Source organism: Vombatus ursinus, unplaced genomic scaffold (genome assembly GCF_900497805.2).
Source record: "Vombatus ursinus unplaced genomic scaffold, bare-nosed wombat genome assembly UNPS02011591.1, whole genome shotgun sequence".
Classification (NCBI taxonomy): Eukaryota; Metazoa; Chordata; class Mammalia; order Diprotodontia; family Vombatidae; genus Vombatus; species Vombatus ursinus.
The window spans coordinates 5,336,446-5,349,876 of NW_020951369.1; the positions used below are offsets into that span (position 1 = coordinate 5,336,446).

Sequence of the window (13,431 nt, forward strand, 5' to 3'; positions counted from 1 at the left end):
ACGAGAGATATGGCAAAGGTAGAACTGGCAGGACTTGGCAATAGACTGGGTAAGGGGGGGTAAGAGATTTTGAGGGGTCAAGGATGACACCAAAGTTAAGGATGATAAGGAAGATAGTCAACAATACTTGGGAAGACAGGAAGAGGAGAAGGTTAGGGGGGAAAGATGATGATTTCAGTTTTGCTCATGTCCCAAAGGTAGTTGGAGATACAAGACTGGAGGACAGGACAGAGACTGCTTGCTGTTCAGTCATTTCAGTCATATCTGACTATCAATGACCCCATTTGGGGTTTTCTTGGCAAAGATCCTAGAGTGATTTTCCATTGCCTTCTCTACCTCATTTTACAGGTAAACTGAGGTAAACAGGGTTAAGTGACCTTCCCAGGGTCACACAGTTAGTGTCTGAGGCCAGATTTGAACTCATGAAGATGTATCTTCCTGATTCCAAGCCCAGTGCTTTATCCACTGGACCACCAACTGCCCCTCAGGAGAGAGGTTAGGACCAGCTAAATAAATCTGAGAATCATCAGTATACACATGATAATTAAATTCACCAAGTGAACAGTATAGAGGGCTTAGGGCAGAAGGTTGGTGGGCTTGATGTAAGATGAAAAACCAAGAAAGGAGATTGAGAAGGCGCAATCAACATAAGTATGAGGAGATTCAAGATAGAATATTATCATGGAAAGAGAGAAGAGTTTGATCAGCAGTGTCAAAAGGTGCAGAGAGGTTAAGATGGATAAGGATTGAGAATCAATGAAGATCATTGGTAACTTTCCAGAGACTTTCCAGAGTTTCAGTTGTCGTAAGCTAGACTATAGAGATTAGAAGAGAATGAGAGGAGAGGAAGTGGAGATAGTAGAAGCCTTTCTCCAAGGAGTTTAGCCAATGATTACCTGCTTTCCTGAATGCCTTCCCCAGTGCAGTGCCCATGGTACACAATTCTGATATACTCCTCAAACTATAAATTTTATGTGAACATCCAGACCTTCCATAGTTTTGTGGGCCTAACCTTATCTTTATTCCCAACATCCAAGTTCTTCTAGGCTCTCATCTGTCTTGTTGCTATCCCAACCCTCCCCCCAATAAATAGGAAAAAAAGTAAAAAACAAAACAAACAAAAAACCCCAAAAAACTACTTACAGCAGCAAAAACAAGAAAAAAAATCAAGCCTCCCTCATCCCCAGTGGGAAACATGCAGGTTTGCTAAGTAGTGAAGCGTATCTCTGTGTATCGTTCTGCATTCTGTAGTCATCTCTAAAATGCAACCTGGTCCATAAAATACACAGATTGCCGGTATGGGCCACAGATTATATCTTGGGGATTCAGAGATACTAGACATTTGCTTTTCCAGAAATCTCATGTTTGTTTCCTTCCAGGGGAGTCTGCACCACAAAATGGTGCCATGAGTCTGGAGATCTATATGGGTCCTTGGGAGGAAGGCAAGAATCAGTAAAGAGGAAGAAGTTTTATATGTATATGTATGTACGTACGTATGTTGTTTATGTGCTTACGTTTATGTTTGCTCTATTGGGGCAGTTAGGTGATACAATGGATAGAATGCTGGGCCTAGAGTCATGAAGATCACAGTTCAAATCTGGTGTTGGACACTTACTATCTGTGTGACCCTAAGCAAGTCACTTAAGTGCTGTCTGCCTCAGTTTCCTTCACTGTAAAATGGGAATCTACAATAGTACCTACATCCCAGGTTTATTGTGAGGATCTAATGAGATAATATTTATAAAGCTTTTTTTTGTTTAGCACAGTGCCTGGCACAGAATAAGTCTGTAAAATGCTTATTCCCTTCCCCTTCCCTGTATTGTCTGTGGGATACAAGAAGGCTGTCCTATACATACTCACGTCCATGGAGACCTAGACATGAGCTATATTTTGAAGTTCAGAGGCAAAATTCTTTTTGAGGGCAAAACTAGCCAAAGAGAAAAGATTTGGGGTAAAGGCCCCTCCCCCAAGTGAATTTGGTTTTTGAAACCCAGACCTTTGGGGTGTCAGTCTGACAGTTACATATTAGGGACTCATCTAGGATGTTGGACCATTGTTTCTTTAGCCACCCTAAAGTTCTCTTCCTTTGATGGGGGGAGTCCAAGCCCTTAGTGTGGTTTTCATAAAGCTAGAAGCCTATGAGGATTCTGGGGTTAAGGATGCAAGGCAGTATGTGTGTACGTGTGTGTATTGGGGGAGTTGCTTCATTAGTAATACCACATAGTAGGCATTTAATAAATTTTTATTGATTATTTCTGTCTCTTTCTTACACAGACATCATCTCTTACACACTAAAAACACACAAACACCATTCACACGCTCCTTTGGCAAAGATGAACTGAAAAGATGATAATTTTACTCTCTGGCATCTTTGCTCTTAATAAGAAGCTAGCAATGGCAGAATCAAATGCACATTTTCAACAGAATGCTCTGTTCATCTGAATCACTGCAAATAAAACTTAATCAGCCTTGTAAAACACATACAATCCAATTTGAGAAATATTTATTCAGCACCTCCTTCGAAGCAACATGTGCCAGGCACAAGGATGAAGAAAACACATTCTTCTGATCTCAAGGAGCTTGTAATTGAGGAGGGGTAAAGAAGGTAAGAAAAGAATGTAAATAACCATGAAGCAAGGCAGAAAAAGAATAACATTTATTAAACACCTACTACGTTCAAGGCAACTGGCTAAGCACTGGGGAAATAAAGGTGAAACAAAACAGTCTTCTGACACCACTCACATTCTAGTAAGAGGATTAAGGCAAATGCACAAATAACTGATAAAAGGAACAATGTGAAAAAGGCAAGAAAGTAGGTACAGTGTCATGAGAAATTTGAAGAAGGAAAATCTTTTATTTGCAAGAGATCAGGAAAGACTTCATGAAGGATATAACACCTCAGTTGGACCCTGAAGGCAGAGAAAAGTTTTTTAATAAGCAGAGGTGTGGGGGAAGGGGAACAGGAGGAAGTTCCTTCCAGGCATGGATTGCAAAATCAGAACCATAACTACGAGTTTGTTTGCTGAGTATCATGTGTGTGTGTGTGTGTGTGTGCGTGTGCACACACGCACGCAGGTGCGAGTGCGTGGACATGCATGCATGTGTGGAGAAAGAAACAGAGAGACACAGAGGCAGAGAGGTGTAAACCACTTTCCAGAGAATCCTTCGTTGCCTCTGAATGGTTTTGGTGGGGAAGCCAAGCCCTAGGAAGAAGTGCCACAACCATGGGATCTCTAGGACTAGTGACCCTGAGCCCAGTGAAGTAAAAAGCATCAGTTCAGTGGAGGATGATGAAGAGGATGTGAGGGGTAAATGGCATGTCTTTGGGGGAGGAAGCATCCAAGGGGAAAGTCTCAATTGCAGGTCCCTAAATTTGATTTTCGATAGAATGAACCAAGGTATGGAAACCAGACAAGTCAGGATAACAATAATAGCTAATGAGAAATAGCTAATGAGTGGATGATATGAAGGGCAATAGGGTTGGGTAAGACTGAAAGGTAGGTCTCAGAGAAGCTGTGAAAGACTTTGGATGGGGATCAGATTATACTTTATTAGAAAAGGCGATGGGGAGCTATTGAAGGTTTTTGAGGAGAGAGGTATGATGTGAACAGACATACAACAAGAAGATGACTCTAGATCATTGAATGTAAATAACTTTCCAGGAAATCATTTATCTAGGGAACCTAGTCCTTGCTGACATCTTAAAAGGTGCTAAACTGAACCGATACATGGAACATTCACTGCCTAGTGCTCTGTCTCTTGTCAAGGAATTTGTTCTTTAAGTTTTTACGTTTTCATTGCTGTCTTCTTTCTATATATTTGAATCTTCTATACTTGGGACAAATATAGTATGCATTTTTTTTCTACCTTTACTTCCTTGACCTCTTTCTTTCCCCCCGTCTCCCAGCTCCCTTAAGCCAACAAACATTTCTCTGTGAAGTTGAAAAGAATTTTTTATTTACTCTTCAAATATTCCTGAAACGTTCTTGTTTACACACACGTATGCTCTAACTCAAAGAAGAAATTTCAAAGGGCTCACAGTGGAAGACTTCAGAATCACCTCCATCCTAAAGCAGACTCACACATGATCAGCATTCTTACCAGCTACTTTGTGAAGAGGCAACTTTTTCTCCAAGGCCTTAGTTTCATCTCTGGATTCTGGATACTTGATTACTTTGTCCAGTTTTTCAAGGTTTCCAGGAGGGAGTGTGTGTGAGTGGGGAGTAGTTACAGTTTGCAAAACAGGTTTCTTGGGTAATGGAGGCTTGTGATTAAGCTGCTCAGAGGACTTGGCTTTACCCTTCACCTTATCATTTAAAGGACTAGTCGCACTTATATCTGAGAGTCTTTTGATTTGAGTTTTTTCATCTTTTGAAAGCAATGTCAACCCTCCTTTCTCCATCCTGATCTCCGCACTGTATCGCTTCATGCCTTTTGATTCTGGGAAAGACCCATCTCTATATTTGAAAGACAGTGAGGTGGACCGGAGTTTGACTTGAAAGGGGTTTTTGTCTTCAGTGACAGGCTGACTCGGTAACTGTGGACAGGGATCTGCCTTTGGTGGTACGGCATTAGAAGCCGGGGACGTACAGCTCAGCCCAGTGTGGTCACCCTCTCTGCCTACAGAGTTCTGAGAGTCACTCTCCATTGGGAGTGCCGGTTTTAGAATGCCCAATTTCCCTTCCTGGTGTTCAGCGTCCATCTGAAGATTATCCCTGGTCACCTCATTTCTTGAGGCCAGGTTCATCTTCAGCAAGGACAATTTTGTGTTTGATGGAGTTTCGCTGCCTGAATATTCTTTCAGACAGAGGCTGCTAGCCTTTGGTCTCTCCCGGGAGGAAGACACAGAGAACTTTCTTGAGCTCCTCACTTCGCTGGCTGTCCTTTCCAGTTTACCTTCTGATAGCGCCCCCCTGGGAGTTGTGGGAGGACAGCCTTGCTGCTTAGACTTGAGAACCTCTTCAGGGGTGGTCTTTTTCTCCAGGGGCCAGGGGGCAGGTCCTACCTGTGGTGACACAGAACCTGGAGGAATGGGAGAAACACTGGGACTTGAGGGAACTGAAGAGTTTTTGTTTTTCAAACAACTCTTCGGTAACTGGGTGCCCAGGTCAGTCACTGTGGATTCTTTCACTGATTGCCCATCATCAGCCACTTCCAGGCTGTCTTTTGATTCCTGTACATTTTCTTCTGAACAATCTAAACTGGATGAAATTGTAGTAGTGCTGGAAACAGCCTTTGGAGAGGGCATATCTAGAGGGCTGTCGGAAGACTGATTCTGAACTTCACTAAGTGAACAAACCAACTCCTCACACGTGCTCCGTGTAGGAGAAGACGGTGCTGAGAGAGATGCTTTTTTGCTTTCTTCTTCATCTAGAGCAGGAGGTGAGGAGTTTTCAGGAAGAGAAGGGGGATCTAAAGAAAGCAAATGGTCTGACTCTGAGCCACTGACTTCCACTGTAGTCTCAGGGTTATTTACTAGGGATGACAACTCCCCTGCACTGGCAAATACATCAGGAAACTGGAGTATCCCAGGCTTTTCATCTTGGTGCTCCTCCTGGCTCTGGGAAGGCTCCTCAGGCATCTCTGGTCTCAAAATCTCCGGGCTACTTGCTACAGTCTCCTTGTCCATCATTTCCTCCTGGCTGTGACTGGAATTCTCATCTTTGTTGTTGCTGATCATTTGTTTCCCATCCTCTTCCTCTTCCTCTGGGGTACAAGTCAGATCACTTAGAGACTCTGACTGTGCACGCTGCAAGAAGTACAGGATGTATTAGATTTCATCACTACTTTAAACATTTATGAAGCTAATTTTTTTAAATTTTGGATTTCCTCCTCTAATTCCCAGAGGTCTTCAAAAACCCTCCTCTTACTATTTGTGGTATTTTAGAAAATGATACCCATAAGCAAATATAATTATAAATGAAAATGCTAAACAAACAAATTAAAGCATCTTTTTTTCAATCTCCTATGGAATTAACCTATTCAGAGTCTCAAACAAACTAATTTCCAGTGAAACTGTACAATTGCACACCCTAGAGACATCTGCGGATTTTTTTTTAAGGTGAATCACAGGACTGTTTTTTTGTTTTTGCTGTGTTTTTTTGCTTTTTGGTGAGGCAATTGGAGTTAAGTGACTTGCCTAGGGTCACACAGCTAGTAAGTGTCAAGTGTCTGAGGTCGGATTTGAACTCAGGTCCTCCTGAAGGACTGGCTGCTAACTGTTCTTCCTATCACTAGTGATCTCTCTATTTAAGTCAGGCTGTGCTCTTTGCTACCTTATACATTTGTGCCCAGAATGCCCATCCAAATCCTACAAATCTTAGCTAAAGTTCTATCTACTTGGTGAAAGATTCCCAATTGATGATCACGATACCTTTCTCTTCTGAATTCACTTGTTCATTTGTTGAGCAATCATTGATTAGGCATCTAATATGTGCAAAGCACTGGGCTAGGTATTGGGGGAGATATGAAGATAATTAAGACATGGTCCCTATTCTCATGGACTTTACATTCTGGAAGTATTATGTTACATTCACATATGTAAAATTATACAATATAAAATAATTTTAATAAATACTAAAGATTATAAATATATATAATATAAATGCTTACTTACATTTATATTATATAGCTCCAAAATGCTACTCAAAGTTTGAGGAAGGATTATTCAATAAAGTCTTTAAGAGATCTTATTGTTTGATTCAAGACAATTCCAAAGGATTCCTGATGGAAAAAGCTATCTACATCCAGAGAAAGAACCGATGGAGTCTGAATGTAGATCAAATAATACTATTTTCAGTTGTTTTTTTTTTCATAGTTTTTCTTTTGGTCTGTTTCTTTAACAACATGCTAATATGGAAATACGTCTTACATCATTGCCCATACATAACCTATATTAAATGGCTTACTGTCTTAGGGAGGGGAAGGGGAGGAAGGGAGGAAGAAAATTTGGAACTTAAATATTTTTAAAAATGAATGTTAAAAATTGTCTTTAAATGTAATTAGGAGAAATAAAATACTATTTAAAAAAGGAGATCTTATTGTTTATGCCACTCACTAGATGCACCATATCCTGCCATATATTGTTAGTTATATTTTTATATCATAGAATCAGATAATATAATAAAAATAGTGGACTTTAGTGATCATCTAGCCTGACTATTTCTACTGATAAGGAAAATGAGGCCTAAGAAGGTAAAAAAAAAACTTGTCCAAGATCACAGAGCTAAAAGAATTCAAACCAAATATGATCAAAAGCTTAAAAATTTTTGCTTGAGGAGCTTTCACATTCTAATAATTTCCTGTACTTAAAAGATGACACTTTTCTTTTATAGTAGCATCGATAATATCCTTTATTTTCTTCCTCCTTTTTTTTTTTTTTTTAAATTTAGGCAATTGGGATTAAGTGACTTGCCCAGGGTCACACAGCTAGTAAGGGTTAAGTGTTTGGTCTGAGGCCGGATTTGAACTCAGGTCCTCCTGACTCCAGGACCAGTGCTCTATCCACTGTGCCACCTAGCTGCTCCCTTTTCCCTATTTTTTTTAAAGTCTTTTTTTTTTTCCGGTGAGGCAATTGGGGTTAAGTGACTTGCCCGGGGTCACACAGGTAGTAAGTGTCAAGTCTCTGAGGCCAGATTTGAACTCAGGTCCTCCTGACTCCAGGGCCAGTGCTCTATCCACTGTGTCACCTAGCTGCCCCTTTAAAGTCTTTTTAAAAGACTGGGTCTCCCTGTCTTGCCCAGGCTGAAAGCGCAAGGGCTATTTATAAAGCTGATCCCATTAATGAGCTTTTTTGACCTGCTCTGTTTCTAACCTGGGTTAAATGGCTCCTATTAAGCAACCTAGCACACTTCCTTTCCCCAGGGGAAGGGGTCAGTTGCCATACTGATGCTGAACTCTGTGTAGATGCCTAATTAGCACAGTCCACTGCAGCTCACAACTCCTGAACTCAAGGAAAGGGCCAGCTTCAGCCTCACTGATATCTGTGATTAAAGGAGTGCATCAACCACGCCCAGCTAGCAGAGTCTTTTTTCCAAGACATTCAGACTATTTCTTCTGTTCTGGCCTGAGTTTTTTCCTCCCCTCATGCATTTAGAATATCCATTTCATTTTTTTCTGGCTTTTTCACCTCATTAATCAACGGATACAGCATGATCGAGAAAGAATTAAGTCATGAAACAGAATACAGTATGTAAGGAAAAACTAATTTATAAGGGTCTTCTTTGGGTCAGACAATGTCACCCTGCTAAAATTATCCTACAAGGCTATGTAATTTTGTTGATGTGGGTGCTCCCTCTGCCAACACAGATCACAATCATTCTACATTTTACAAAACAATCTGAGACTTGCTATGGCCCAAACCCCCAAATTGCTCCACTGCCAACATGGTGATGAACCTCTTTGGATTGAGTGAGGCTTGTTTGCAGAGAGACACAGTTCATCACTTGGTTTGTATTTGAAATCTTTTCTAAACTGGTAGGACCTGGTATAGCTTGCACTCTGCTGGCATAGCCTTTGAGAACTCAGGATCACCTTCACACCATGAGGCATCACTTGAGTGGAAGGATGAAATAATATTAGAGGGCTCTATATTAGCTATCATTTGTCCTGTCTCTTCAGCTAGACTATAAACTCCTTGAGGGGAGGAACAATATCTTATATATTTTTCTACTCTGTATGGAATAGAATAGAATACCATAGCTGGTACTTACTACATGTTGACTGGCATTAACTGCTAGGAGATACTTGAGACAGTTTCCATACATACCTTTTAGTCTCCTAGAATATCTCAGACCCAGGTCTAAATTACAGTATTGTGAAAAGAACACTGGATTCAAATCCCAGCCCTGCTGCTTACTACTTGCTACTTTCTGTGACCCTTTCTGTGGCAAGTCATTTCTCTTTGAGCCTTGGTTTTCTCATCTGTAAAATGAGGGTATTGGATAAAATGACCCCTCAGGTTCCTTCCAGCTCTGAATTTATGATCAGTAATATTCTAAGAGGATAAGCTGGCAGAAGAAGTGAGAAATGTGGAATTTTCAAAACAGTCTTATATTCTTAATTACTTGGATAGAAATATCAAATAATAAATGCATTTTGACATGAACCTGGCTTCACTGGATAAGTAAGTAGCTATCTAATGCATAAGAATATTAATACAGTGCTTCCAGTTACATCTAGAAATCTCTGGACTCAAGAAATCTATAGTCAAAAGTGACAGAATACATTCAAGGAAAGAAATAAACATTCCAGTAACAGTTTTTGCCTGTCACAAAAATGACCGAGCAAACGTTTGATTCAAGACAGTACAGAATTCAGTTGTGGCAAAGGCTGCCCAGTGTCTGAATAATGGAGGGACTGGAATGATCATTTCCAAAGATGGCATCTAATGCTGAGTACTGGCCTTCAAAGTGGCAAAAGAGAATATTAGGGAATATCAGTCCTCTGCCATATACTACAAGAAGGAACTCAGTTCTTGGAAATTCCAGGGTCCCTGCCCCTACTCCTTAAGGGGGCAGCTGATGGTACAATGGGTAATGGAGCGCTGGGTGTGGAGTCAAGATTTGAGTTCAAATCTGGTCTCAGACACTAGCTGAGACCCTGGACTAGTCACTTAACTTGTTTGCCCAATTCTAAAATGGGGACAGTAACAGCACTTACCTCTCAGAGTTGTTGTGAGGATCAAATGAGATAATGAGTATACTTAGCACACAGTAGGCAGTACATAAAGCCTTATTCCCTTCCCTTCCTCTGCCTTCCTCCCACTCTATCTCAAAGCACTGTCATCTGCCACTATCCATCCTCTCCAGTCCTCGACAACTTCACATCTGGAAGGGCTATTCTGTCCCTAGCTACCAAGCCAAATCCTTTTCATTGTTGGAGATACACTTCAAAGTGACCAAAAAACTCCCCAGATAAAGAATAATGAGGAAACAGCTGACACTTTCTATCTTCCTCCTTTACCCCTACCCATTTCAAAAGAGGTATACATGCTGCCCTGTTCATCAATCCAATTTTGCTTTTTTAAGATTGGAAACTATTTAAGAGTAAGGGAAGAGGAGCAACTGTGTCAACTGGGTGCTTTGTAAAGTCCTTAAAAGGTCTCCTGTTTGCTCAGTAAACATGTCTGTGGCAACGAATAAGAAGTTTGAATAAATTTTTTCCTTGTCTCCACAGTTGCACAGGGTTACATTTACTGGAAGATAGTTCTTTTTGCTACAGAAAGACTTTTGTTGACATTATTCCCTGAAAAAGCATACTGCCTGATAGGTAGCTTATCACACTTTTAAGGGGGAAAAAAAAACTATTTTGTCCCCTAAAAAGAATGCCTAGAACATTGAAACACTTCAGCCTGAAAGTCGACATTGTTGGACCTAGAATGCTGCAGGAGTTTAATCTGTATCCAACTACAGTGACATGAAATTGAAGAAAGGAAAGGAATCTGTTTTACCTTAAGTTATGGAAAAACAAACAACTTTCCACCCAGGAGATAAGTGAGAGAAACTCACTAATCAAAGGTCAGCTTGGTCAAAGCATCATAAAGCACCCTATCTTCTGCCAACATCCATTCTTTTTCCTGGCACCATCATCTCCACAGCCAGAAAGGACTAGGTTCTTTCTTCAAGGGAGACAAGCACTCTAACATCAGCACCTAAGCCCCTCTTCCTAAGGCCAACCAAGTCACCCAGGCAATGTGGTCAGTTTCAGTGGTAGGCGTGCTGAAAATGAGTAGGGACATCTGACCCTGCTCCAGTGATCAAGGAACCATTCCTGGCAACATTTTCCATATGAGTACCAAGCCCCACTTCCATTTGGTGAGACATGACTTACCGAACACAACCTTCTCATTTTGCTGGACCGCTGGTTTCGAGGTTTAACTAGGAGTTTGTGCTTTGCCGCAGAGTTATCAAGGCAGGAAGAGAACTCAGGAGGATAATCGAAATCTGCTAGAGGTGAGAGACTACTGTCTGATGTCCGTGGAGACGTCATGGTATCGCTGGCATGTCTAGAGAATAGCTGGTCTGGAGAAAGGGGTCTGGAAGAAGAACCTAAAGTGACCTTTCGAAAGCAAAGACATCAAGGGCATTAGCTTAAAAAAAGCAAAAGAATAAGATTCCAAACATTTACTTCTCTTCTCTTAATGAGCTTAGTTTTCGTACTGTTCCTTGGTCTTTCTTATGAGGAATTTTAAAATTTCTAAATATTTATTTATTCTATTTGTTTATCACATCTAAAAAAAATCTTTAAAATTTTATTATTTTTGTTTGTTATATCTAAATATTTTTTCTAAATATTCTAAATTTGGCATTTGATGGGGAGAATTCTGTGATATCTTAATAGAAAACAATAACAAATAAGGGATGAAATTCATATACTTTAGTGTTTACCAACTGCTTTACCTAAATTCTCTTTTTTGAGTCTCTCAACAGGGCCAAGAGGTAGTAAGTAGGTCAGTTCTTACTAACCTTATTTTACAGATGGGAAATATCATAATGATTAATGGATAATATTTAGTGTAGAACATTTCACATATTTTATTTCACTTTATTTTTGCAGATAGCTGCTGCTATTATCCCCATTTTACAGAGGAGAGAATGGAGGCTAAAAGAATTTAGGCAACTTGCCCAGAGTAACACAATTAGCAAGCATCTGAGGCAAGATTTGAACTCTGGTCCTCCTGATGCCAAATATGGCATTCAATCCACTATGTCACCTAGCTGCCTAAGAATCTGGGGTTCAGGGAGATAAATCAACTTGACTAAAGGCAAACAATTTGGCCCAGGAATGGAACCCACATCTCTTGGCTCCAAATCTTGTGACTATGTTAAACAGAAGCCAACATGCTGGATAAACACATGAAAATATGTCATACATTTCTAAGAAAATCTGAAGTGCTGAATGAAAGAGACCACTTCTATCCTGGCTTCCAGTGACCTAGAAAGGCTTTAAGACTACGAACTGTGCCAACTCTTTGTTCCAAAACCTTTGCATCAGGGGGCTTGCCCACTTGAAATACTTAGACGTGATAAAAGTTTCTCCTTGTATATGGAGCAATAAAGCTGGACCAGTGGTTGACAGTCCAAGTGGTTTCTCCATGTGGTGCACTGGTCAAAGAACATCTATTTCATCACATGATTCCATGTCAATGGCTTCACTCTCAGGCCAAAATCCTTCTGTGCTCACTTAAGTCCTTACTAAGGTCTTCATTATTTTTTAATTCTTTACCAGGGACAAATATCTTACCAGAGTAGGGAAGGTTGGAAGTCACCAAAGACAAATTCTGGTTGCTAATTTCATAAGTTTGCTTAGGTGTGACTCTGGCTGAGCACAGTAAATTCAGACGATAACTACTCAATTAATTTCTTAGCTTTACATGTGTTGATGGTTTTGATGGTACCAGGCTGGTTGATGTGTTTTCTAAACAAATATTTTGATTCAAACACTCCCTCACTTGGGTGTATCTATCCGACAGAGGACACTTTGTTCAAGGAAGGGAAGTTATTTCAATTTTGAACTTCTGCTGGAAGTTTTTTTTCTTTTTCAACATTATGAAATATCTTATTTGGCAGAGCTCCTTAATTGAATGACGTCTAAACGGCTTCTGTAGCAGAGATACTCATCAATATAAAGTAATGTGGGAAAAGACAAAGGCAGTAATTATTACCAAAATCCAGACCACAGTCTATTTAGTGAAAGATTGTGGTACAGATAAAAAAATCTGTTTACTGACAGCCCAGGATCCAAAACCCCCTCAAAAAATCCCAGCACCAAATTTTAGTCTGTGCAATGATGAAAATCAACAAAGTTCAATTTTGTGGTTGAACCAATAAGTAAGGCAATAATTTCATTTCTGCACAGTGAATCTAGCAAAGCTGGGGGACAATATTCTCTTGAATGTGAGAACAGAGAGACTGGCTTGGGGCCTGCTGTCCCCTGCAGGCAAATTCCTTCAGCAAGTCATTCATTTTTCATATTAGTCTATATGACACTGCTCTTGTCTAATGAAAACAAATTCTAATTGCATCAGCTAGAAAGGGAAAATGATTAAAAATCCCAGAAAAGAGGAATCAAAGGCACCTAGGTTCTATTTTTGTTTTCTTATCAGCTTATGGGGGAATAAAATAAAAAATAAAACACTGAAAACAAAACCACATTAAAGGCAAAAAATTCCGATACCTGCTAGCTATCTGGATTCAGGAAATTGATGTGGGTAACACAGGCAAACCCAGCCTTTCTGAAATAAGGCTGCTTTCTGACTTGAAATAAAAATGGTTTTAAAAAAACTCCTGTGTTGAGTATCAGTCAGTCAACAAGCATTTTACTGTATTTTAGACAGAATGCTGGCATCTCACAATGAGACTAGCTTAGAAGACTACATATATATATATATAGAGAGAGACTATACTTAGAAGAAAAAAAAAAGGAAAAAGG

At 40.1% G+C, this 13,431-nt stretch overlaps 1 protein-coding gene across 3 annotated transcripts in view; it reads right to left on the reverse strand.

Annotated features, from left to right (window-relative positions):
- The window catches only part of KIAA1211L (KIAA1211 like), a 162,167-nt gene that overhangs the window by 35,609 nt on the left and 113,127 nt on the right, over positions 1-13,431 (reverse strand). For all 3 annotated transcript variants that reach the window (XM_027856680.1, XM_027856682.1, XM_027856681.1), the window contains exons 7-8: positions 10,831-11,058; positions 4,102-5,749 (exon numbers count right to left, since the gene is read on the reverse strand). In XM_027856680.1, coding sequence (XP_027712481.1) covers positions 4,102-5,749; positions 10,831-11,058 — 1,876 coding nt within the window. The remainder of the gene's footprint in view (positions 1-4,101; positions 5,750-10,830; positions 11,059-13,431) is intronic.